The sequence below is a fragment of the Muntiacus reevesi genome, chromosome X, assembly GCF_963930625.1.
Source record: "Muntiacus reevesi chromosome X, mMunRee1.1, whole genome shotgun sequence".
Classification (NCBI taxonomy): domain Eukaryota; kingdom Metazoa; phylum Chordata; class Mammalia; order Artiodactyla; family Cervidae; genus Muntiacus; species Muntiacus reevesi.
The window spans coordinates 4795101-4820011 of NC_089271.1; the positions used below are offsets into that span (position 1 = coordinate 4795101).

The 24911-nt window shown below is 46.7% G+C and overlaps 1 protein-coding gene across 1 annotated transcript in view; it reads right to left on the bottom strand.

Moving 5' to 3' along the window:
* The window catches only part of PUDP (pseudouridine 5'-phosphatase), a 69435-nt gene that overhangs the window by 27445 nt on the left and 17079 nt on the right, over positions 1-24911 (bottom strand). The window contains exon 2 of the mRNA XM_065915793.1: positions 16741-16959. Within this exon, the coding sequence (XP_065771865.1) occupies positions 16741-16959 (219 nt within the window). The remainder of the gene's footprint in view (positions 1-16740; positions 16960-24911) is intronic.

Below are 24911 nucleotides of genomic sequence, written 5' to 3' on the forward strand. Positions count from 1 at the left end.
ACAAAGGGAACCGCTTCAGAAGGGACAGGTGCAACAGATTAAAATCCCTGTAGATAACACCGACTATACCAGAAGGGGCCTGTAGATATCGAGAAATGTAAGTTGGAACAAGGAGCTCTCTGAAACTGAACCGAACCCACCCTGACTGCAACAGCTCCAGAGAAATTCCTAGAAGTATTTTTACTTTGTTTGTTTGTTTGTTTAATAAAAAAAAATTTTTCTTTTCTTTTTTTTATGTTTTCTCTTTTATTTTCTTTTAAAATTCCCTATTACTCCTCTATTAACTCTTTAACTTTCATTTTAATATATTTTTACTATGTTTTTAATTAAAAAATTTTTTTTTATTTTTTTCTCTTATTTTCTTTTAAAGTTCTCTATTACTCCTTATTTTTCATTTCACTATAACCTTACAAAAAAAAAAGAAGCCCTATTTTTAAAACAGACTTTATATATATTACTTAAATTTTTTGTGTTTTTGTTTTTAATATTGTAGTTTTAAGAGTCTAACCTCTACTCTAGATTTTTAATCTTTGTTTTTCAGTATGTGATATCAATTGTGGACATTTAAGAATCCAATATTCAGTACCCATTTTTACTCAGGAGTGTGTTGGTTACTCTCTCCCACTTTTGACTCTCCGTTTTCTCCCTCAGAACATCTCTTTTTCCTCCTTTCCCCTTCTCTTCCCAATCCAATTCTGCGAATCTCTGTGGGGGTCTGGGCTACGGAGAACACTGTGGGAACTGACAACTGCATAGATCTGTCTCTCTCCTCCTGAGTCCCCCTTCTTCCCCTCCTGCTCATCTCTACCTCCCTCCTCCCTCTCCTCTTCTTCATGGAACTCTGTGAACCTCTCTGGGTGTCCCTCATGGGCGAGAATCTCTCGCCACTAACCTAGAAGTTTTATTATCAGTGCTGTTTAGTTGGAGAAGTCTTGAGACTACTGGAAGAATAAAACTGAAACCCAGAGGCAGGAGACTTAAGCCCAAAACCTGAGAACACCAGAAAACTCATGACTACACGGAACATTAAGTAATAAGAGACCATCCCAAAGCCTCCACCACCCAAGAGCCAATAAGTTCCAGAGCAAGACATACCACACAAATTCTCCAGCAACACAGGAACATAGCCCTGTGCGTCAACATACAGGCTGCCCAAGGTCACACCTAACACATAGACCCATCTCAAAACTCACTACTGGACATTCCACTGCACTCCAGAGAGAAGAAATCCAGCTCCACCCACCAGAACACCAACACAAGCTTCTCTAACCAGCAAACCTCGACAAGCCACACACCCAGCGCCACCCACTGGGAGAAACCTCCACTTTAAAAAGGAACCACAGACCACCAGAATACAGAAAGCCCACTCCAGACACAGCAATCTAAACAAGATGAAAAGGCAGAGAAATACCCAACAGGTAAAGGAACATGAAAAATGCCCACCAAGTCAAACAAAAGAGGAGGAGATAGGGAATCTACCTGAAAAAGAATTTAGAATAATGATAATAAAAATGATCCAAAATCTTGAAAACAAAATGGAGCTACAGATAAACAGCCTGGAGACAAAGATTGAGAAGATGCAAATAATGTTTAATAAAGACCTAGGAGAAATAAAAAAGAGTCAATTAAAAATGAATAATGCAATGAATGAGATGAAAAACACTTTGAAGGGAACGAAGAGTAGAATAACGGAGACAGAAGATAGGATAAGTGAGGTAGAAGATAGAATGGTGGAAATAAATGAAGCAGAGAGGAAAAAGGAAAAAAGGATCAAAAGAAATGAGGACAACCTCAGGGACCTCTGGGACAATGTGAAACGCCCCAACATTCGAATCATAGGAGTCCCAGAAGAAGAAGACAAAAAGAAAGGCCATGAGAAAATACTCGAGGAGATAATAGCTGGAAACTTCCCTAAAATGGGGAAGGAAATAGCCACCCAAGTCCAAGAAACCCAGAGAGTCCCAACAGGATAAACCCAAGGCGAAACACTCCAAGACACATAGTAATCAAATTAACAAAGATCAAACACAAAGAACAAATACTAAAAGCAGCAAGGGAGAAACAACAAATAACACACAAAGGGATTCCTATAAGGATAACAGCTGATCTATCAATAGAAACCCTCCAGGCCAGAAGGGAATGGCAGGACATACTGAAAGTAATGAAAGAGAATAACCTAAAACCTAGATTACTGTACCCAGCAAGGATCTCATTCAGATATGAAGGAGAAATCAAAAGCTTTACAGACAAGCAAAAGCTGAGAGAATTCAGCGCCACCAAACCAGCTCTTCAACAAATGCTAAAGGATCTTCTCTAGATAGGAAATGCAGAAAGGTTGTATAAACGAGAACCCAAAACAACAAAGTAAATGGCAAGGGGACCATACCTATCAATAATTATCTTAAATGTAAAATGGGTTGAATGCCCCAACCAAAAGACAAAGACTGGCTGAATGGATACAAAAACAAGACCCCTGTATATGCTGTCTACAAGAGACCCACCTCAAAACAAGAGACACATACAGACTAAAAGTGAAGGGCTGGAAAAAAATATTTCATGCAAACGGAGAACAGAAGAAAGCAGGAGTCGCAATACTCATATCAGATAAAATAGACTTTCAAATAAAGGATGTGAAAAGAGACAAAGAAGGACACTACATAATGATCAAAGGACCAATCCAAGAAGAAGATATAACAATTATAAATATATATGCACCCAACACAGGAGCACCGCAATATGTAAGGCAAACGCTAACGAGTATGAAAGAGGAAATTAATAGTAACACAATAATAGTGGGAGACTTTAATACCCCACTCACAACTATGGATAGATCAACTAAACAGAAAATCAACAAGGAAACACAAACCTTAAATGATACAACGGACCAGCTAGACCTAGTTGATATCTATAGGACATTTCACCCCAAAACAATCAATTTCACCTTTTTCTCAAGTGCACACGGAACCTTCTCCAGAATAGATCACATCCTTGGCCATAAATCTGGTCTTGGGAAATTCAAAAAAATTGAAATCATTCCAGTCATCTTTTCTGACCACAGTGCAGTAAGATTAGATCTCAATTACAGGAAAAAAAAATCATTAAAAGTTCAAACATATGAAGGCTAAATAATATGCTTCTGAATAACCAATAAATCATAGAAAAATCAAAAAAGAAATAAAAACATGCATAGAAACAAATGAAAATGAAAACAGAACAACCCAAAACCTATGGGACACTGTAAAAGAAGTGCTAAGGGGAAGGTTCATAGCATTACAGGCTTACCTCAAGAAACAGGAAAAAAGTCAAATAACCTAGCTCTACACCTAAAGCACCTAGAGGAGGAAGCAATGAAGAACCCCAGGGTTAGCACAAGGAAAGAAATCTTAAAAATTAGGGCAGAAATAAATGCAAAAGAAACGAGAGACCATAGCAAAAATCAACAACACTAAAAGCTGGTTTTTTGAAAAAACAAACAACATTGACAAACCATTAGCAAGACTCATTAAGAAACAAAGAGAGAAGAACCAAATTAGCAAAATAAGAAATGAAAATGGAGAGATCACAACAGACAACACTGAAATCCAAAGGATCATAAGAGACTACTACCAGCAGCTCTATGCCAAAAAAAAGGACAACTTGAATGAAATGGACAATTTCTTAGAAAAGTATAACTTTCCAAAACTGAACCAGGAAGAAATAGAAGATCTTAACAGATCCATCACAAGCAAGGAAATCGAAACTGTAATCAGAAATCTTCCAGCAAACAAAAGCCCAGGACCAGATGGCTTCGCAGCTAAATTTTACCAAAAACTTAGAGAAAAGCTAACACCTATCTTACTCAAACTCTTCCAGAAAATTGCAAAAGGTAAACTTCCAAACTCATTCTATGAGGCCACCATCACCCTAATTCCAAAACCAGACAAAGATGCCACAAAAAAAGAAAATTACAGGCCAATATCACTGATGAACATAGATGCAAAAATCCTTAACAAAATTCTAGCAAACAGAATCCAACAACATATTTAAAAAATCATACATCATGACCAAGTGGGCTTTATCCCAGGAATGCAAGGATTCTTTAATATCCACAAATCAATCAATGTAATACACCACATTAAAAAACTGAAAGATAAAAACCATACGATTATCTCAATAGATGCAGAAAAAGCCTTTGACAAAATTCAACACTCTTTTATGATTAAAACTCTCCAGAAAGCAGGACTAGAAGGAACATACCTCAACATAATAAAAGCTACATATGACAAACCCACAGCAAGCATTACCCTCAATGGTGAAAAATTGAAAGCATTTCCCCTAAATTCAGGAACAAGACAAAGGTGCCCACTCTCACCACTACTATTCAACATAGTTTTGGAAGTTTTGGCCACAGCAATCAGACCAGAAAAAGAAATAAAAGGAATCCAGATAGGAAAAGAAGTTAAACTCTCACTGTTTGCAGATGACACGATCCTCTACATAGAAAACCCTAAAGACTCTAACAGAAAATTACTAGAGCTAATCAATGAATATAGTAAGGTTGTAGGATATAAAATTAACACACAGAAATCCCTTGCATTCCTATATACTAACAATGAAAAAACAGAAAGAGAAATCAAGGAAACAATACCATTCACCATCGCAACAAAAAGAATAAAATACTTAGGAGTATAGCTACCTAAAGAAACAAAAGACCTGTACATAGAAAACTATAAAACACTGATGAAAGAAATCAAAGAGGACACAAACAGATGGAGAAACATACCGTGTTCATGGATTGGAAGAATCAATATTGTCAAAATGGCTATTCTACCCAAAGCAATCTATGGATTCAATGCAATCCCTATCAAGCTACCAACGGTATTTTTCACAGAACTAGAACAAATAATGTCACAATTTGTATGGAAATACAAAAAACCTCGAATAGCCAAAGTAATCTTGAGAAAGAAGAATGGAACTGGAGGAATCAACCTGCCTGACTTCAAGCTCTACTACAAAGCCACAGTCATCAAGACAGTATGGTACTGGCACAAAGACAGAAATATAGATCAATGGAACAGAATAGAAAGCTCAGAGATAAATCCACGATCCTATGGATACCTTATCTTTGACAAAGGAGGCAAGGCAAGGATATACAATGGAGAAAAGACAACCTCTTTAACAACTGGTGCTGGGAAAACTGGTCAACCACTTGTAAAAGAATGAAACTAGAACACTTTCTAACACCATACACAAAAATAAACTCAAAACGGATTAAAGATCTAAATGTAAGACCAGAAACTATAAAACTCCTAGAGGAGAACATAGGCAAAACACTCTCCGACATAAATCACAGCAGGATCCTCTATGACCCACCTCCCAGAATATTGGAAATAAAAGCAAAAATAAACAAATGGGACCTAGTTAAACTTAAAAGCTTTTGCACAACAAAGGAAACTATAAGTAAGGTGAAAAGACAGTGCTCAGATTGGGAGAAAATAATAGCAAATGAAGCAACAGACAAAGGATTAATCTCAAAAATATACAAGCAACTCCTGAAGCTCAATTCCAGAAAAATAAATGACCCAATCAAAAAATGGGCCCAAGAACTAAACACTCATTTCTCCAAAGACATACAGATGGCTAACAAACACATGAAAAGATGCTCAACATCACTCATTGTCAGAGAAATGCAAATCAAAACCACAATGAGGTACCATTACACGCCAGTCAGGATGGCTGCTATCCAAAAGTCTACAAGCAATAAATGCTGGAGAGGGTGTGGAGAAAACGGAACCCTCTTACACTGTTGGTGGGAATGCAAACTAGTACAGCCGCTATGGAAAACAGTGTGGAGATTTCTTAAAAAACTGGAAATAGAACTGCCGTATGACCCAGCAATCCCACTTCTGGGCATACACACTGAGGAATCCAGATCTGAAAGAGACACGTGCACCCCAATGTTCATCGCAGCACTGTTTATAATAGCCAGGACATGGAAGCAACCCAGATGCCCATCAACAGATGAATGGATAAGGAAGCTGTGGTACATATACACCATGGAATATTACTCAGCCGTTAAAAAGAATTCATTTGAATCAGTTCTAATGAGATGGATGAAACTGGAGCCCATTATACAGAGTGAAGTAAGCTAGAAATATAAAGACCATTACAGTATACTAACGCATATACATGGAATTAGAAAGATGGTAACGATAACCCTATATGCAAGACAGAAAAAGAGACACAGAAGTACAGAACAGAATTTTGGACTCTGTGGGAGAAGGTGAGGGTGGGATGTTTCGAGAGAGCAGCATCGAAACATGTATATTATCAAGGGTGAGACAGATCACCAGCCCAGGTTGGATGCATGAGACAAGTGCTTGGGGCTGGTGCACTGGGAAGACCCAGAGGGATGGGATAGGGAGGGAGGTGGGAGGTGGGGTTCAGGATGGGGAATACATGTAAATCCATGGCTGATTCATGTCAATATTTGGCAAAAACCACTACAATATTGTAAAGTAATTAGCCTGCAACTAATAAAAATAAATGGGAACAAAAAGAAAAAAAAAAGAGTGGGGCAGGTGGAAATTTCAGGCTCTGGGGCGTGGCCCAGCCTGGAAGGGGATTCTTCCTGTGAGGGGTCATTGCCTTTGACGGGCCTGTTCTCCAAATCCTGCCCTGGATACAGGGCGGTCTGCAGACTGGAGCCCCTACCAGCCAGAGGGCAGCTCTGAGCGTCTCTGGGCGGGTTACTCACACCTCGCAGGACGGTAGAGCGTCGCCTGTAAACTGTAGGTGCTAAGATGACCCGAGGCTGACACGCAGGCACACGTGAGAACACGCGGAGGACTTGGCTCTCTGCTAGACCCTGCCGCTCCTCAGGCTCATGAAGGAGACTCACCTCATATACAAGCCCCCAAAAAAAGCTCTCACTGCCTTAACACCTGTGTCTTCCTATAGAAACGGCCAAGCAACGTAATTTAAATATTTCAGGATTTTCATTCTGTGCATCACGTGTTTACTTGCTTTGGATGGTGGTGAAATTTATTTTTTTTTTAATTCCTTTAAGGGATACATGTGTGTGTGTGTGTGTGTGTGTGTGTGTGTGTGTGTGTGTGTGTGTGTGTATACATGCATCACAGAGTTTCCTAAGAAATGGTCTGGAGGGAGGCACCCTGAATGGCTAAACAGTGTGTGCGTGCTAAGCCAATTCAGTTGTATGTGACTCTTTGCAACCCCAGGGACTGCAGCCCACCACGCTCCTCTGTCCATGGGATGCTGCAGGCAAGAATAGTGGAGTGGGCTGCCATTTCCTTCTCCAGGGGATCTTCCCAGTCCAGGGATTGAACCTGGCAAGAAGGTTCTTTACCACTAGCACCACCTGGGAATCCCTGTTAAACAGTAAGTAATGGGGGCCTCCCTGGGGGCTCAGCTGGTAAAGAATCTGCCTGGAGTGCGGGAGACCTGGGTTCAATCCCTGGGTTGGGAAGATCCCCTGGAGAAGGGAAAGGCTACCCACTCCAATATTCCGGCCAGGAGAATCCCACGGACTATATAGTGCGTGGTTTAACAAAGAGTCAGACACGACTGAGCGACTGAACTGACCTGATAAGAACTGAAATTTATTTATGTATAAGAAAAAAAAGATGAAGGCATTTTAGTCAACTCTACGAGTCAATGGACATGAGTTTGAGCAAGCTCCAGGATATGGTGATGGACAGGGAGGCCTGGCGTGCTGCAGTCCACGGGGTCGCAAAGAGTCAGACACGACTGAGCGACTGAACTGAACAGAGATGCGTGTGTCCTACCTTGATTATGGACTGCGTGGAGAAGGAGACCTTTCTTTTGCGTCTCCCTGAGCACCCACTCAGCAGCAGGTGCACATAACGGTTAAGTAAAGGAAGGGGGAAGTTACAGAGCAACCCTGAGAAAGTGAGTGCCTTCTTGCCAGGATGGTGGAAGGCGTATTCACAAAGTGGGGTTGCGGGAGATGGTCACGCCGGCTGATGGCCATGGGGGACTAAAGGCGCAAGACAAATGAAGAACGAAACAGAAAAGCGAAAGGCAGACGGGTGGAAACAGACATGAGGCTCGGGCGCCTGGCCAAAGAGAAAGGGGCTTGGGTGGACTGGGCCCAGGGCGGCCCCCAGGGAAAGTGCTGCCTGCTGGGTGGCTGCGCTGTAGTCTTTAGGGCGCTCCCGGAGAGGAGCACGAGTGACTTCCGAGCCTGTCCTGGTGTGAGTGACTTTCAAGCCTTGGCAAGGACCTGCCCGGGTCAGACCTGTCTCCACCTGGGACCTGTCCCCACGGGCAACACCCAGGCGACACTCCACGATGGAGATGGACCAGTGCTCCCCGAGTCACGGGGCAGTGCACACGGGCCAGCAGTCCTGGGCGGGGCCTTGTCCCAGTCCCCTCCAGAGGCCCCAGAGTCACGTCCTGGCCTTTTCCGTGGGAAATCCCCCCACACCCCCACCCCCAGGGAAAAAGAGCAGGAAGAGCAGAGAGCCACAGCAACAGGACACCTTCTCGGGGACTTCACACCATTGAAAACCACTGACCTTATTGAGTGGCTTTCCAAACCAAATTTCTCCTGCTTAAATGATACCCAAACACATTCCCGTCATGCATCTCCAAGAACCTGTGACGGAAGCAATCTGCTCCACAAGACGGTGGAGGTGGACTTTCCTGGTGCTCCAGGGGTTACCTGCCAACGCAGGGGTCAGAGGTTCTAGCCCTGGCTGGGAAGAAAAGACCCCACAGGCTGTGAGACAGCTAAGGCCTAGAGCTCGTGCTTATCAACAAGAGAAGCCACTGCAGTAAGAATCTCACGCATCAGAATCAGTAGCCTCTGCTGGCCTCCGCTAGACAAAGCCCATACACAGCAACAAGGACCTAGCGTAGCCAAAACTAGAGAGGTAATTTTTAAAATAAAAAACAATAATTAGAAAGAAAATGCACCGGAGGTTACCAGCACCCTTCACGGGGAACACTGCTCTGACGGTTTCCTTACATTCCGTGTCAAAATTTCTCCTGTGTAAAACCACATACATTTCAGGATTTCTTCTTGTCAAAAACTTCTGCCACAGTTAAGAAGATGTCTATTCTCAGAAAATAATTAGACCCTTGGCTGATTTACATTCTATATTTCATCACTAAGGAATGTGGTAAATGCTTACAGGACATACTGAACAAAAGTACTTCTGTCCTGATGGCAGGAAGGGATAGTCAGGGAGTCTGGGATGGACATGGACACACTGCTGTGTTTATCACGGAGAACCAGCAAGGACCTGCTGGACAGCTCAGGGAACTCTGCTCAATACTCTGTAATAACCTTATGGTTCCCGGGGGGAAGGATGGGGGAAGGGATAATCAGGGAGTCTGGGATGGACATGGACACACGGCTGTGTTTAACATGGAGAACCAGCAAGGACCTGCTGGACAGCACAGGGAACTCTGCTCAATACTCTGTAATAACCTTTCGGTCACCAGGGGGAAGGATGGGGGAAGGGATAGTCAGGGACTCTGGGATGGACATGGACACACGGCTGTGTTTAACATGGAGAACCAGCAAGGACCTGCTGGACAGCTCAGGGAACTCTGCTCAATACTCTGTAATAACCTTATGGTTCCCAGGGGGAAGGATGGGGGAAGAGATAGTCAGGGAGTCTGGGATGCACATGGACACACGGCTGTGTTTACCATGGAGAACCAGCAAGGACCTGCTGGATAGCACAGGGAACTCTGCTCAATACGCTGTAATAACCTTATGGTCACCGGGGGGAAGGATGGGGGAAGGGATAGTCAGGGAGTCTGGGATGGACATGGACACACGGCTGTGTTTAACATGGAGAACCAGCAAGGACCTGCTGGACAGCTCAGGGAACTCTGCTCAATACTCTGTAATAACCTTATGGTTCCCAGGGGGAAGGATGGGGGAAGAGATAGTCAGGGAGTCTGGGATGCACATGGACACACGGCTGTGTTTACCATGGAGAGCCAGCAAGGATCTGCTGGACAGCACGGGGAACTCTGCTCAATACGCTGTAATAACCTTATGGTCACCAGGGGGAAGGATGGGGGAAGGGATAGTCAGGGAGTCTGGGATGGACATGGACACACTGCTGTGTTTAACATGGAGAACCAGCAAGGACCTGCTGGACAGCACGGGGAACTCTGCTCAATACTCTGTAATAACCTTATGGTCACCGGGGGGAAGGATGGGGGAAGGGATAGTCAGGGAGTCTGGGATGGACATGGACACACGGCTGTGTTTAACATGGAGAACCAGCAAGGACCTGCTGGACAGCTCAGGGAACTCTGCTCAATACTCTGTAATAACCTTATGGTTCCCAGGGGGAAGGATGGGGGAAGGGACAGTCAGGGAGTCTGGGATGGACATGGACACACTGCTGTGTTTAACATGGAGAGCCAGCAAGGACCTGCTGGACAGCACAGGGAACTCTGCTCAATGTCACGTGGTAGCCTGGATGGGAGGGGAGTTTGGGGGAGAGTGGATACATGCACATGTGTGGCTGAGTGCCTTCACCGTCCAGGTGAAACTGTCATAATAGTTAATCTTCTATACCTCAATATAAAATAAAAAGTTTAAAAAAAAGGACTTCCAAGCCCCAGCAAGGACCAGTTCGGGTCAGACTCATCTCCACCTTGGACCTGTGCCCACGGGCAACACACAGGCAACACTCCACGGTGGAGGTGGACCTGTGCTCCTGAGGGGTCCATGTCACGGGGCAGTACACACAGCCCATTTTAAAGAAAGGTGTCCACAGCTCATGAGAAGGTAATCAAGTCACCCGTGCCTGGCCTCCAAGCCGCACGGGCCAGCCCGACCCTCGGTGAGGCGGGACCCAGGCAGAGCCATGCCCACCTCACAATTAGGGGAGCCGGTCACCCTGGTGACGGACCAGGCAGACCTCCCGCATCACTAAGGCAGGGTCTGTTCCCCCGGCAACCTGCCCTCCCTTCCGCACTAAGGACCTGCTGGGCCACAGCGCTCAGCTGAAGGCAGAGCTGCGGCGTCAGAATGAAGGACGTCCGTGTTAGTCGCTCAGTCGTGTCCGACTCTCTGCGACCCCATGGACTGCAACCCGCCTGTCTGTGGGGATTCTCCAGGCAAGGATGCTGGAGTGGGCTGCCATTTCATCCTCCAAAATGAAGGATACAGAATTCATAATAACACCCTCCCTACAGAGAGGCTGCTTTCTCTCATGGGCTCAATGTGCCTTGACCCAGCCGAAAATGCCCCACCAGAAAACACCTGCAGAAGGAAAAGAAACGAAGTCAAGGGCCCCAACTCTATCATCCTCAGCTGCGTGACGGAATCAAAGCGGCATGGGCACAAGAGGAACACCTGGATCTGCAGAGAGGGCAGCGACCACTTTTTCTGGCTACGGTCACCACTCCCCTGACTCCATGGTAGGGAGGTCACCTCTGTGGTGGAACCCAGCTTTGGCTCACATGAAAGAGGCGATGGGGGGAAGGTGGCATAGACGGGAACTCGGGGGTGCAGCACGTCTTTCTGAGTAGAAACTAGAGCTCTGCCCTTCCTGTGTCTGTGACTGGCATGTGATACGTGCAGAGACAAAGAAGAGCCTTCCGGGCGACTTCAGCAGGACTTAACTGTCTAGGAAGAACAAGTTCTTGTCTCATTTCTGTGCCGGAGCTGGGTTTGGGGCTCAGTTCTCTTCAGTGATTACCCAGGTCTGGGTATCATTTAAATGATACCTGGTCACTGGGGAAGACAAGATGGGGATACTACACGGAGTGGATCACCGAGCAGCCTTCATGAGAGACTTGTTGGCATTCCGGCCAGACTACCAGGCTAGCTGCACAAGACATCCTTTTCTTGGGACTGTAGTAGAATATATCTCCAGTATGGGCTTCCCTGGTGGCTCTGCAGGAAAGAATCTGCCTGCCGAGCAGGAGACATGGATTGGATCCCTGGGTTGGGAAGATCCCCTGGAGAAGGAAATGGCAACCCTCTCCAGGGTTCTTGCCTGGGAAGGCCCATTGACAGGGGAGCCCGGTTATAAGTCGTGGGTTATGAGCCATGGGGTTCTCCAAGAGTCGGGATACAACTCAGCACCTAAACCACCACCACCATGTCTCAAGCATATCTTAGACAAAAAAAAAAGAAACACCAAAATTCTGAAGGAAAACCAACTGAAAGGCTTGGGTAGAAAAAGAAGAAAGAGGATATTTGTGTGCCTAAACCATCAAGGGTGCTTTGTATGTTAATGAAAGAGACTCCATGTCAAATATGAATGATATAGACTTAGCTGGATTAGTAAGGAAAAAAAAAAACACAAAACCAGGCTCATAAATACAACTAGAAATGAAAGCGAGTACATTAAAACCAATGGCACAAAAGTAAAAGGGATTCAAAGAGAATAATGTGAAAACCTGTGAGCAAACACAGTGAATAACCTGGAAGAAACAGATGAATTGCTAGAAATATACAGGCTATGGAGATCAAAGCAAAAACAAAGTCTGTTCAAACCTCTAAGTATTAAGGAGATTAATTCAGTAATCAGAAGCCGTCCGACAAGGAAAACAGGACCAAATGGATTTACCGGAGAACTCCACCAGACTGTAAAGAATTAGCACAAATAGTACTCAAACTCTTCCCCACAATTAAAAGAGGACGATACACTCCCAAACTCATCCTCTCAGGCCAGCATTACCCTGGCACCAAAGCCAAACAAAGAAACGACAGAAACTGAGGCAAACACACTCAACAAGATACTAGCAAACTTATTTAAATAGCATGTTAAGAGGATTCTTCCACACCGTGAAGAAGAGGGATTTATTCCTGGAGTCTTAAGGATGGTTCAACATACAAAAAAATCAATGCGACACCCCGTATTAACAAAATGAAGAACAAAACCCAAAGGATCATCTCAGCTGATGCAGAAAAAGCATTTGGAAAAAACTCAACACCCTTTCATGATATAAACACTCAAACTAGGAATAAAAGAAAAGGACCTCGACATAATAAAAGCCATATACAAAATTCCATAGCTAACATCATACTCAGTGTTAAAAGGCTGAAAGCTTTCTCTGCAATCACAAACAAGAAAACAATGCTTTCTCTTGTCACTTTTATTTCACATAGCTCTGTAAGTCCTAGCCAGAGCAACTAGGCAAGGAAAAGAAATAAAAGACATCCACACCAGCAAGGAAGAAGTTAAGTCATTTATTTGCACGTGAAATGGTCTTAAAGGTAGAAAACTCTAAAGATTCCACACATATACATAAGACTACTAGTGCTATTAATAAACTTCAGCAAAACCGCAGGTGACAAAAATCAGCATACAAAAGCCAGCCGCATTTCTACACACGAACAATGAAAAATCTGAAAAGAACATCTGAACAAATTCACTTAAAACTGTGTCAAAGAGAAATAAAAGGTGAAAGACCTGTAATGCTGAAACTACAAAATACTGGTAGAATAAACAACAAAAGACACAAATAAACTGGAAACACATCCCATATCCATGGGCCAGAAGATCTGATAACTTTTACTGTGCCCATGGTACACAAAGTGATCTACAGATTCAGAGGAATCCATACCAAAATCCCAACGGCACTTTTTGTTGAAATACAGAAATCAATGCCAACATGTATACGGACTCAGTGGAACCTGAATAGACATAAACTATCTTGGAAAAGAAGAACAAACTTGGAGAATCTCACACTTCCAGGTTTCAAAACACATTACAAAGGTACGGTAATCAAAACAGTTTGGTGCTGACATACAGACAGACATATAGACCAATGGAATCAAATACGGAGCCTGGAAATAACTCTCCACAGGTATAATGCCCAGGTGACCTTTCAACAAGGCGTCCAAGACGACTCAACAGAGAAAAGGACAGTCTCTTCAAGAAAGTGTGTTTGGGAACATAGATATCCACATGGAACGAACAAAGCTGGACCCTTATACCATAGACAAAAGTTAATACAATATGGATTAAAGGCCTAAAGGTAAGAGCTAAAACTACAAAATTCCTAAAAGAAAACAGAAAGAAAGCATTACAACACGGGATTTTTTTTAACTCTTGGATATGATACTAAAAACACAAGCAAGAGCAGGAATAGTCAATGGGAGTACATCAAACTTAAAAAGTTTTGGATATCAAGGGACACACTCAACACAGTGAAGAAGCAACCTTTGAAATGGGAGGAACTACCTGCCAAACAAGTAGCTGATAAGTGGTTTGTATGTAGAATTTATTACATGAAGAATTCCTAGGACTCAAAAAGAAAAAAAAAAACTATCAAAAAATGGGCAAAAGACTTGAATAAACATTTCTCCAAAGAAGACACACAAATGGCTAACAGCAAGAAACAATGCTCTGTATCATTAATTATTCAAGAAATTCAAAACCAAGAGATAATGGCTTCACACACATTAGGATGGTTACTATCAAAAAGAGAGAAAATAACCAGAGTTGGTGAGAATGTGGAGAAACTTGAACCCTGGTGGACTGTTGGAGGAAGAATAAAATGACACGGCCAGTATACAAGATAGTTGGGGGGATCGTCAAAACACTAAAGAGAATCACCTTATCATTTGATAATTGCACTTCTGGGACTGTACCCCCCCCCCCAAAAAATAAATAAAAGCAAGGTCTTGAAGAGGTATTTGTATGCACATGTTCACAGCAGTGGTTTTCACAGTACGCAAGAGGAAGAAGCAACCCAAGTATTCACTGACGAATGAAGAGAGAAGCCAAGTGAGGCCCATCCATACAACGGAGTATGTTTCTGTCTTCAAAGGCAGAGAATCCTGTCACATGCTACAACATGTGAAAGCAAAGCGCTGATGAACCTCGAGGTCAGTCACAAAAGGACAGATACTGTGTGAGACACCTGTGTTTGCATGCTCGCTCAGTGAGGTCTCACTCTGCAACCCCATGGGCTGTAGCCCGCCAGGCTCCTCTGTGCATGGGGTTCCCCGGGCAAGAATCCTGGAGTGGCTTTGCTGTTCCCTTCTCCAGGGGATCTTCCTGACCCACCAACTGAACCCACATCTCCTGCACTGGTAGGTGGGACTGTTTAACACTAGTGCCATGTGAGATACCGAGAGTAGTTCAAATTCACAGAGACAGAAAGTAGAAGGGTAGGTCCCCAGAGCCGGAGAGACAGACAGAGGAAGGGATGGAAGTTAGGGTTTACTGGGGACACAGTTCCAGCTCCGCGAGGTACAAGGTGGAGAGAGATGGATGCCGTTGCTGGTTACACAACCATCTGAACATTCTGAACGCTCAACCAGCACACTTACCAATGGGTAAGATGGTAAACTTTTCACTAAGTGCTTCTTGTGACATTGATTAATAGCTGTGCTTCCGTCATTAACGCCTGTTAGCATGCCAATGTGCGCAAACGGCCCAGAAAGGCAGCTGGTGAAGGGAGTGTGTGTATCACGGTGTTTGTGCTCATATGCTGAGGTACGTGTGTGTGTGCACGTGTATCTCTGTGACATACATGTGTATGTGTGTGACAAACGTGGGTATGTGTGCGACGTGTTTGTGTGTGATGAATATTTGCGTATGTGTGTGACATTCATGTGTATGCCTGTGTGACGTATAGGGGTGTGTGTGTGTGTAACCCAAGGACAGCCCACACGGTTTCTTTATAACACCACACAGCAGTAATAGCAAGGCCCTTTCCAGGAAATTCACTCGTTCCAGGGGACAGTCAATCTGCCCCTCTGGATATATGTATAAACGTAGATAATTACACATGTTTCAAAAATGACTATGACTCATGTTAACACCATTTTGAATCCAAAATTACTGCTGTGACTGTAAACTTTTTTCTCCCTGAGCACCAGGGATTCTAAAGACTGAGGAATTCACCTTTCTTCCTAGAAGCATCTTAAAATAACACTCCATTTTTAAGCCATTTTTGTCCCTGTAACCTAGAACATTCTTGACCTTCTCACTTATAGTAAGAAATAGCAGGCAGTTCTGTTGTTCCATCTTCAGCTAACAAGCCCCAGGGGAGAAAAGTCATCTTTCCTCTGAAAGGAAAACAAGTAAAGGCCACACAAACAAACATGTTAGAACTGAATTACACCTTTAACTCTTAAAATAAGTTTTTTTTTTTTTAAACTGCTTTAGGGAGATTTAGCTGCTTGCCTATCATCAACATGTTCAAGTTTGCATAGCTGGTGAAACATGAATTCGCTATCTGATTGTGAAAAGCAAAGGCCACCTATTTGAAACTGGGAAGCAATTCTCTCAGGAATGTGATCTCTAGGTCACACTGAGACAAACAAAATGCAAATGTTTTCAGACCTCAGGGATGCGAGAGAAGAATTTATGTTAAGAAAGCTTAAAAATGACAAGCACATAATGCTGTTATTGTTTAGTCACTGAGTCACATCCAACTCCTTTGTGACCCCCTCAACTCTAGCCCGCCAGGCTCCTCTGTCCGTGGAATTTTCCAGGCAAGAACACTGGAGTGGGTGGCCAAGCCTCCTCCAGGGGATCTTCCCGGCCCCGGAATTGAACCTAAGTTCGCTGCACCAACGGAGAGGTTCTCTTCCACTGGGCCACCCGCGAAAGCCCACAGCACGTGCCAGCATCCTCCCAAGTCGCTAACGAGTCCCTCGGAGCCTTACTGGGAAGGGGATCTTCCGAGAGGTTATCAGGGGAGAGGAGAACGCTAGCGCGCCCGGCCGCATGCTGAGAGCGGCCGCTCAGAGCCCCGAGCGCGCTCCGGAGACCTCACCTGGCATGAGCGCGGCCGTGGGGAAGACCTCCTTCAGCTTGGCCTGGCTCACCTCCACCAGCTCCTCCGCGGACATCGGGAGCTGCAGAGTGTCTCTGATCAGCTGGGCCGCCTCCAGCGCCTTCTTGCCCATCACCAGCGACTTCACGTCCCAGCTGTACTTCTTCCCGTAGCGCCCGCAGATGTCCTCAAAGACCACCGAGTAGAGCCGCTCGGTATCTGCGGAGACAAGAGCGCAGAGACACAGCGGCGGTGAGGGATGTGTTCACGGCGCGCAGAGCCCGCCTTCCGGGCAGACAGCTCTCGGGGGGTTGGGGGGAAGGGGCGGCCTGTGGATGTGCAGGGGACGCTGGTGGGATCGGAGGACCACACGGTGCCCCGGCGGCCTGCCCTCTGCTGCTCTGCAACCTCACAGGGTGGGAGGGAAAGGAAGGCTGTCTGTGCGCACTTGCGTCCGATGCCACGCTCCCGTGGACCGCGGCCCGCCAGGCCCCTCTGTCCGTGGGATTCTCCAGGCAAGAATCCTGGAGTGGGGGCCTCCCTGGCGGCTCAGTGGTGAAAGAGTCCGCCTGCCAATGTAGGGGGCATGGGTTCGAGCCCCGACTGGGGAAGATTCCCACCTGCCTCGGAGCCACTAAAGCCCTGACGGAGACTGGGCTGCAGAGCCCGGGAGCTGTAACTACGGAGCCCTGTGCCGTAACTGCTGAAGCCTGCGTGCTCTGGAGCCTGTGCTCCGGAAGATAGAGCCCACACACCGCATCTACACAGTAGGCCCCGCTCTCCGCAACGAGAAAAGCCTCCACAGTGAGGAAGAGCCGGTACAGACAAAAATAAACTATTTAGGGAAAAAAAAAAAAGAATACTGGAGTGGGTTGCCATTTCCTCCTCAGGGGACCTTCCGGACCCAGGGATGGAACCTTCGTCTCCCACACTGCAGGCGGATTCTGAACCGCCGACCCACCAGGGAAGCCCCGAAATGTCTGCGTTATGGCTCCAGCGTCTTCTCCGTTGACAGGTACGTCCCGCCGAGCCTGACCACTACGAGACTTGGCGTCCTGATGGAGCACCCCGAGCGTGCGCGCTGCAGTCTGCGTGCAGGGCCTCCACCGCGAGGGACCGTCCGAGTGCTCCGCGCCCCCTGGAATCACGCCCGGCGGGAGCGTGTGGGCGCGCGTGCGGCTCTGAACGACGCTCCCGTGTGAGCAGAGACGCCCGCCCGCAGCTCCCAGGAGGAAGGCACAAGTCCCGAGTTCTCCGTTTCCGCCACCCACCCCCAGCGATCGTGCAGCAGCAGGGTTTCCCTGCAAGGTAACTTGATTCTACACTTTGTGGCAAAGGGCTCAGGCCCAGGAGACCACCCCCTCTCCCCCAGCCCCCGTCAGCATCTCCAGGCAGCTGACCCGCCCTTCCTCACCCGCTCTGCTCTGGTTGATCCTCCCTGCCGGCAGCCCGCTTCCAAGGAAGGGGCCCTGGACACTCGGCCAGGTGGCGGCAGGACCCAGCCTTGGACAAGGAGCAGCAGCAGAGAAGGGCTTTGCTTTCTCCTCTGCTTTTGAAGGCGAAACCACATATTGCTGCGTATCAAGTGCAAACTCATCTTCAATGCTTTAACTATCCAGGTCCTCACTTTTCTACCATGGGCTGGATTTGGGGAGACGGTGAGGGTTGGGGGGGCACCGTAAGAGACACACAAGCAGATCCCTTGTAGCTCAGTCGGTAAAGAATCCACCTGCAATGCAGGAGACCTGGGTCCGATCCCTGGGTTGGGAAGATTCCCCTGGAGAAGGAAATGGCGACCCACTCAAGTATATCTGCCTGGAAAATCTCAGGAGAGAGGAGCCTGGTGGTTCGCAGTCCACAGGGTTGCAATGAGTCGGGCACAACTGAGCGACGAACACTTACACTTACCAAGCAGCTCTCAGCCCTCCATCCCGGTACACACCTGCCTGCCCTTGCTCAGGCATGACCCAGGGCTTGGGTGACAGATCCCTGCTGTGGTTTCCTTTCTGGGACAAAGGAAGGTGAGACTTAAGTCTTCCTGGGCTCCTTGGCGGAGGAAGCCAGTGTTTGCATCAGAACCTGAGAGGCTCAGATTTCTTCCAGACCCCACCCCACGCCTGTCCTCTCCCTGAAGAAGTCCCCGCAGAGAGGGCAGGGCTGGCCCACGCCTCCGGGGGACAATGAGGAGTCCGTATCGAATGAATGCTTGCTCACATCCTGCTTCCCTCAAGACCGGGAGGGCTCTGCAGGCGTGGAGAGGCAGGGCCTGGCAGGGAGCCTGTGTACACTCTACTTTCTTCCTGTGAACACTTCTTCCAGCAGCTGGGAGAGAGACCGACGAGACATCGCAGGCACCGAGCGAGTGAGGAACGACCGATGGGTCTGGAAAGCACGCAGAGTGCCAAGAAAAACAGCAGAGGTTGGGCACGGAGCACCGCTCAGGACGTGCCATGAGCCAAGCGCAGGAGGAAGAAGAAACAAGCATGAGAAAAGACAAATTCCAAAGACGGAAAAGAGCTGTATTCTTTTAAAACGCGTGACATGGTGTTTCTTTAAAGCTGGTGTTTTTCACTTAAAAGGACTAGAACAGTGGGATTATGAATCTGTAGAAGACTGTGCAGTCACTTAACTCTTCCTCACAATTTTGATGAAAACCTTCGGTGAGATAAGCAAGGATCTTAACACATAGATAAAATGCCTCAGATCCGGCAAAGAGTACACCAGTGGATGACAGCATACAATCAATGAAAGGGCCAGTGCTTCGAAGGGGAAAGTTCTCCCAGAAGCTAAAATAAAAGGAAGCACTGGGCTTCCCTGGTGGTGGTGGTGTTCAGTTGCTCAGTTGTGTCTGACTCTGCGACCCCATGAACCGCAGCACACCAGGCCTCCCTGTCCATCACCAACTCCCGGAGTCTACCCAATCTCATGCCCATCGAGTCGGTGATGCCATCCAACCATCACCCGTCGTCCCCTTCTCTTCCCGCCTCCAATCTTTCCCAGCACCAGGGACTTTTCCAATGAAGTCAGTCTTTTTCCTGGTGGCTGAGCGGTCAAGAGTCCACCTGCCAATGCCGGAGAAACGGGTTGGATCCCTGGTCTGAGAGGATCCCGTATGCCGTGGAATGACTCAGCCTGTGCGCTACAACTCCTGAGCCTGTGCTCTGGGGCCCGTGAGCCTGGAGTACTGAACCCACGTGCGCCCCCACTACGGAAGCCCGAGGTCCCCAGAGCCCGCGCTCTGCAACAAGAGACGGAAGCCTGAGCACCACAGCTAGAGAGCAGCCCGTGTTCACCATGACTGCAGAAGAGCCCACAGGGCAAGGGAGACCCAGCACGGCCAGCACTAAATAAGATCATTAAAAAATAAAAGAATAACTCAAAGGAAGCAGCGCGCAGTAGCTGTGCCCCACTGCCCCATGCACACGCGGCCTCCAAAGCTCCGAGCTCTGCGCCTGGCTCCTGGGTTATCTCTCACGGGAAGCTCGCACGTGGTTTGCAACGAGCCACAGCCACACAGGACGCTCCCCTCCTCTGGCGTGCTAGAAAATACCACGTGTACCCTCGCCAGCTGCAGGCTGGGCCCCCAGCTGGTGGGATGTGCACGCACTGACCTTTAGGGGCATGGAGCTGTTACCACAAAAGGCCTCAGCACGCCTGGAGCTGCTCTCCACTTTGTCTGGGGCTGAGGTTCCATCACTGCACAGTACTGAGTCCAGCTCTGATCACAGAGGACGTATTTACACGTATTTATCCCGGCCTCTGAGAACAGTATCAGTTTGTGTTTTATCCTATGAAGACGGGAAGGAGGGAGGGTAGTTCCCCACTTATAATTCAGTTGGACAACCGGGACTTGCATTGTTTTATAGCAAAACACCTCAAGCAGACGCTCAGTTACCAGCGTGCAGGGTAAGACCTGCTTTCTCTGCACACCCCATCTTCCTCTCTGAACCACACCTGGAGGAAGCAGGTGTGTCCTTGGCCTCCGTCCCCGACCTGTGGTTTCTGCCAGGGGGGTGGGGACCACGGGGAGCAGCCTCTGCCGGCAGGCCGGGGTGCTCCCGAGGACTCAGGTGGGGGCTGGCAGTCTGGGTTGGAGGCCCTGCTCTGTGGCTCACCAGCGGCGGGGAGCTGGGGACCTGTGTTCAGGGCCCAGCTGGGCCTCGGCTAACCTATGTGTATGCTGGGGGTGCAAGAACAAGGATACGCCTACTGGGCGTCTGCGTCACCTGAGTGGAGAATCTGTGCAGAGCCCTGAGCAAAGTGCCGGGCCCAGCCTCACCGGCTGGAGCCCCTAGGGGGTGAAGCATCGCCTCTGCAGAGGGAGGTTAGGGATTCTCTAAGAGTCAAAAGGAAGGCAGTTAGGGATCTGCTGTGAGTTAACAGGAAGGCAACAGCAAGGAGATCCAACCAGTCCATCCTAAAGGAAATCAGTCCTGAATATTCATTGAAGGACTGATGCTGAAGCTGAAGCTCCAATACTTTGACCACCTGATGCGAAGAAATGACTCTTTGGAAAAGACCCTGATGCTGGGAAAGATTGAAGGTGGGAGAAGGGGACGACAGAGGATGAGATGGTTGGATGGCATCACCAACTCAATGGACATGAGTTTGAGCAAATTCCAGGAGTTGGAGATGGACAGGGAAGCCTGGTGTGCTGCGGCCCATGAGGTCACAAAGAGTTGGACCCGACTGAGCAACTGAACTGAACTGTGAGTTAAGAGGAAGGCAGCTAGGGGTCCTCTGTGAGTTAAAAGAAGGTGGTTAGGGGTCACCTGTGAGTTAAGAGGAAGGTTGTTAGGGATCATCTGGGAGTTTACCAGAAAGGCAGTGATCATCTGTAAGTTAAGAGGAAGGCAGTTAGGGATCATCTGTGAGTCAAGAGGAAGGTTGTTAGGGATCATCTGGGAGTTAACAGGAGGGAGGTTAGGGATCATCTATGAATTAACAGGAAGGCAGTTAGGGAACATCTATGAATTAAGAGGAAGGCAGTTAGGGATCATCTATGAATTAAGAGGAGGGCAGTTAGGGATCATCTATGAATTAAGAGGAAGGCAGTTAGGGATCATCTATGAATTAAGAGGAGGGCAGTTAGGGATCATCTATGAATTAAGAGGAAGGCAGTTAGGGATCATCTGTGAGTTAAGAGGAAGGCAGTTAGGGATTCTCTGTGAGTTAACAGGAGGGTGGTTAGGATCATCTGTGAGTTAACAGGAGGGTGGGTAGGGATCCTCTGTGAGTTAAGAGGAAGGAGGTTAGGGATCCTCTGTGAATTAAGAGCAGGGCCGTTAGGGATCCTCTGTGTGTTAAGAGGCAGCTACAAGTTCTGCTTTCTCCCGTCCACAGCTCCTGCAATGGCAAGGGCCATATGATCTGAGAGGTTAGAGAGTTCCTTGTTCCAAATGTTCCATTCAAAAAAAAAAAAAAAGCGGTACCCAATGGGAATCCATTCACAAAATTATCTATCACATGTTCCCAGCACATTAGACTAGCTTCACAAATATTTGTTAAGAAACAGGCACAGAATCCTGTGTGCCCAACCCCGTGATCCCTGTCTGCTTGCAGCGACCTGACCCTCCACAAGCCAACCCTCGCATGTTCCCAGCCGGTGGCAGGACCCCCACTCCCTAGCTAGCTCCGTTCACCTCTCCCCGCCAAGTATTAAATACACAGAGGTGTATTAGGCACCTGTTCCGTGAGAAGCATTGAAACAACAGAAATGAGACAAACATTCTTGCGAGGTTAAATATGTAACTCAGAGGTTGCAGTCAAATGCTTTAACATACTCAATGAAGTAAGAAGTAGATGTGTTTCTGGAATTCTCTTGCTTTCTCTATGACCCAACAGATGTTGGCGATTTGATCTCTGGTTCCTCTGCCTTTTCTAAATCCAGCTTCTACATCCAGATGGCATCTCGGACTCAACGGACATGAGTCTGAGCAAACTCCGGGAGATGATTTAGGACACGGAAGCCTGGCGTGCTGCAGTCCACGGGCCGCAGAGAGTCGGACACGACTGAGCGACTGACTAAACAATGGTGACTGAGACTGAAAAGCTCACTGACTTTGTTGACCAAAACCACAAAGGGAAGTCAGCTGGGAAGGTAGAGCAGGCTTTGCAGAACGAGCGACTGAAAAGGCAGTATGTGCATCAGGGTATTTTTCTCCACTGAGACCCAGTGATACATAGCCCTGTGCTGACCCCAAGGCCCTGGGAGTTGAGGAAGCCCTCTCAGACCTTGGAATGGTGGCAGATGGCGTAGACGCCACAGAGAGAGGGGCCCGGCGTTCTGGGGAGCAGAGAGAGAAAACAGGATGGGGAGGTCACAGAGGCTGCCTCCACCAGACAGCGCTCATGGCCACGCCTGGGGACACTCTGGTGTTTCCTCTCGGGGCCGCCGGCACGGCGTGTTGTCTGCACACACGGAAGAGACGGGAGAAGCCTGTCTAGTCCGTGCGGTTTAACCTCTACCGACGCACTTGCCTGCAAGAGCCAGCAACTTCCTTGTGTTTAGGAATGTAAGACTGAAATGAGTAGTTAACAAGCGTGAAATGACGAGGCCCGGTAATATTTGCTTCAAATTAGGAGCTTGCTTGCTCTCGGAGGCTTTGAAGACAAGCATTTAAGGGTTTGATGGACTGTTTCTTGTGGCTGAAAGCTAGCCAGCTTCCAACTGCGAAGGAGTAACAATAAACGCAACTCCTTTAAATGACAATTGGTAATGATTTAACCGAGTGATCTTTTCTCAGGAGAAACTTTTGATTAGCAATTTTTGATGCTAATCTTTTGATTAGCATTTAGTATGGTTCAGTGGCACTATAAGCTACTTCCTTTAACAGGTGTGGGTATGAGCCAAGAATTATTTTCTCTTTTCCTCACAATACATAATAAAGTTTAAGAAAGTCCATCAGCACGTCATTTCGTGAGGGGCCACAGTGGGTCTGAGGACAGCGGCTAGGCATGAGAGTGGAGGACTCGGGAATGGTGCCATCCTTACACTTGGGGCATCTGAAAATGACTGGGCCCCCACGGCGGGCTCAGGTGTGGGTTCCGGCCACCAACTTACACACCAAAGTGCATTCACAAAGTACAGTGTAAGAATATATTCAGAGTACGTGACCCCTCCCAACCATGCAGCCCACAGAAAACACCAATAGCGAATCAACTGACAGTCAATGATTTCTCCAGAAAGGCTTCTCAGAAGGTCAAACTGAAACTACTACTAGAGTCAGCTCATGGTTTTTGTATCCATTTCTCTGATCAGTTCAGTTCAGTTCAGTCGCTCAGTCGTGTCCGACTCTTCACAACCCCATGGACGGCAGCACGCCAGACCTCCCTGTCCATCACCAACTCCCGGAGTTTACTCAAACTCACGTCCATTAAGTCGGTGAAGCTCAGTCAACAGTATTTTCTATACTTGAATAGCACTTATCAGACCAAAGTTGTAACTTGAAGGTGGCATCCAACCAAAGAATCATAGTAAATTTTTACTGTATCTTTTGTTTTGGAAAAGATCGGCAGGCAAGATGTGCGAACAGTTCAGTATGCAGTGTGTTTTACACTCTTGATTCATTAGCCAATCACCAATTCACCAGTTCCCTTGGCACTGTTTCTAAATTATCCAAAGTCACTTTAAAATGAGCCGATAGATGGTGATGTGGTAACACTTTTTTTTTTTTTCCAATCCTTAAAGTGATGACTTATAATCAGGGTGATTTTTGCCCTTGGGGGACTTAAAAGACAAGATAAATGTGTTGTTTGTTTGTGGATCATTTTTTCAATCTGATTTAAACCACAACTGCATAAAATTATAATTACAAATCTGTGTCGATGGGCACATAACATATATAAAGATAAAGTATACATCATGTGTAAAGACTCATCTTTAGGACAATAACACCACAAAGAAGGGTAGGAAAGGAGATACATAGGAGCCAGGTTTTCATATACTATTTAAATTACACTGGTATTAATGCACACTAGATGGTATAAGTTGGTAACTGTAATACAGAGAACAACCACTGAGAAAATAACTAAAAACCAAAAAAGTTCAGAGAAATAAACAGTTAAAATGTACACAAGAAAATACCTAGTTACCATAACAGAAGGCGGTGATGGAGGAAAGGGGAAGGAAAGGAAAAGACATAGATCTGTTTCTTTTTTGGATTCCACAG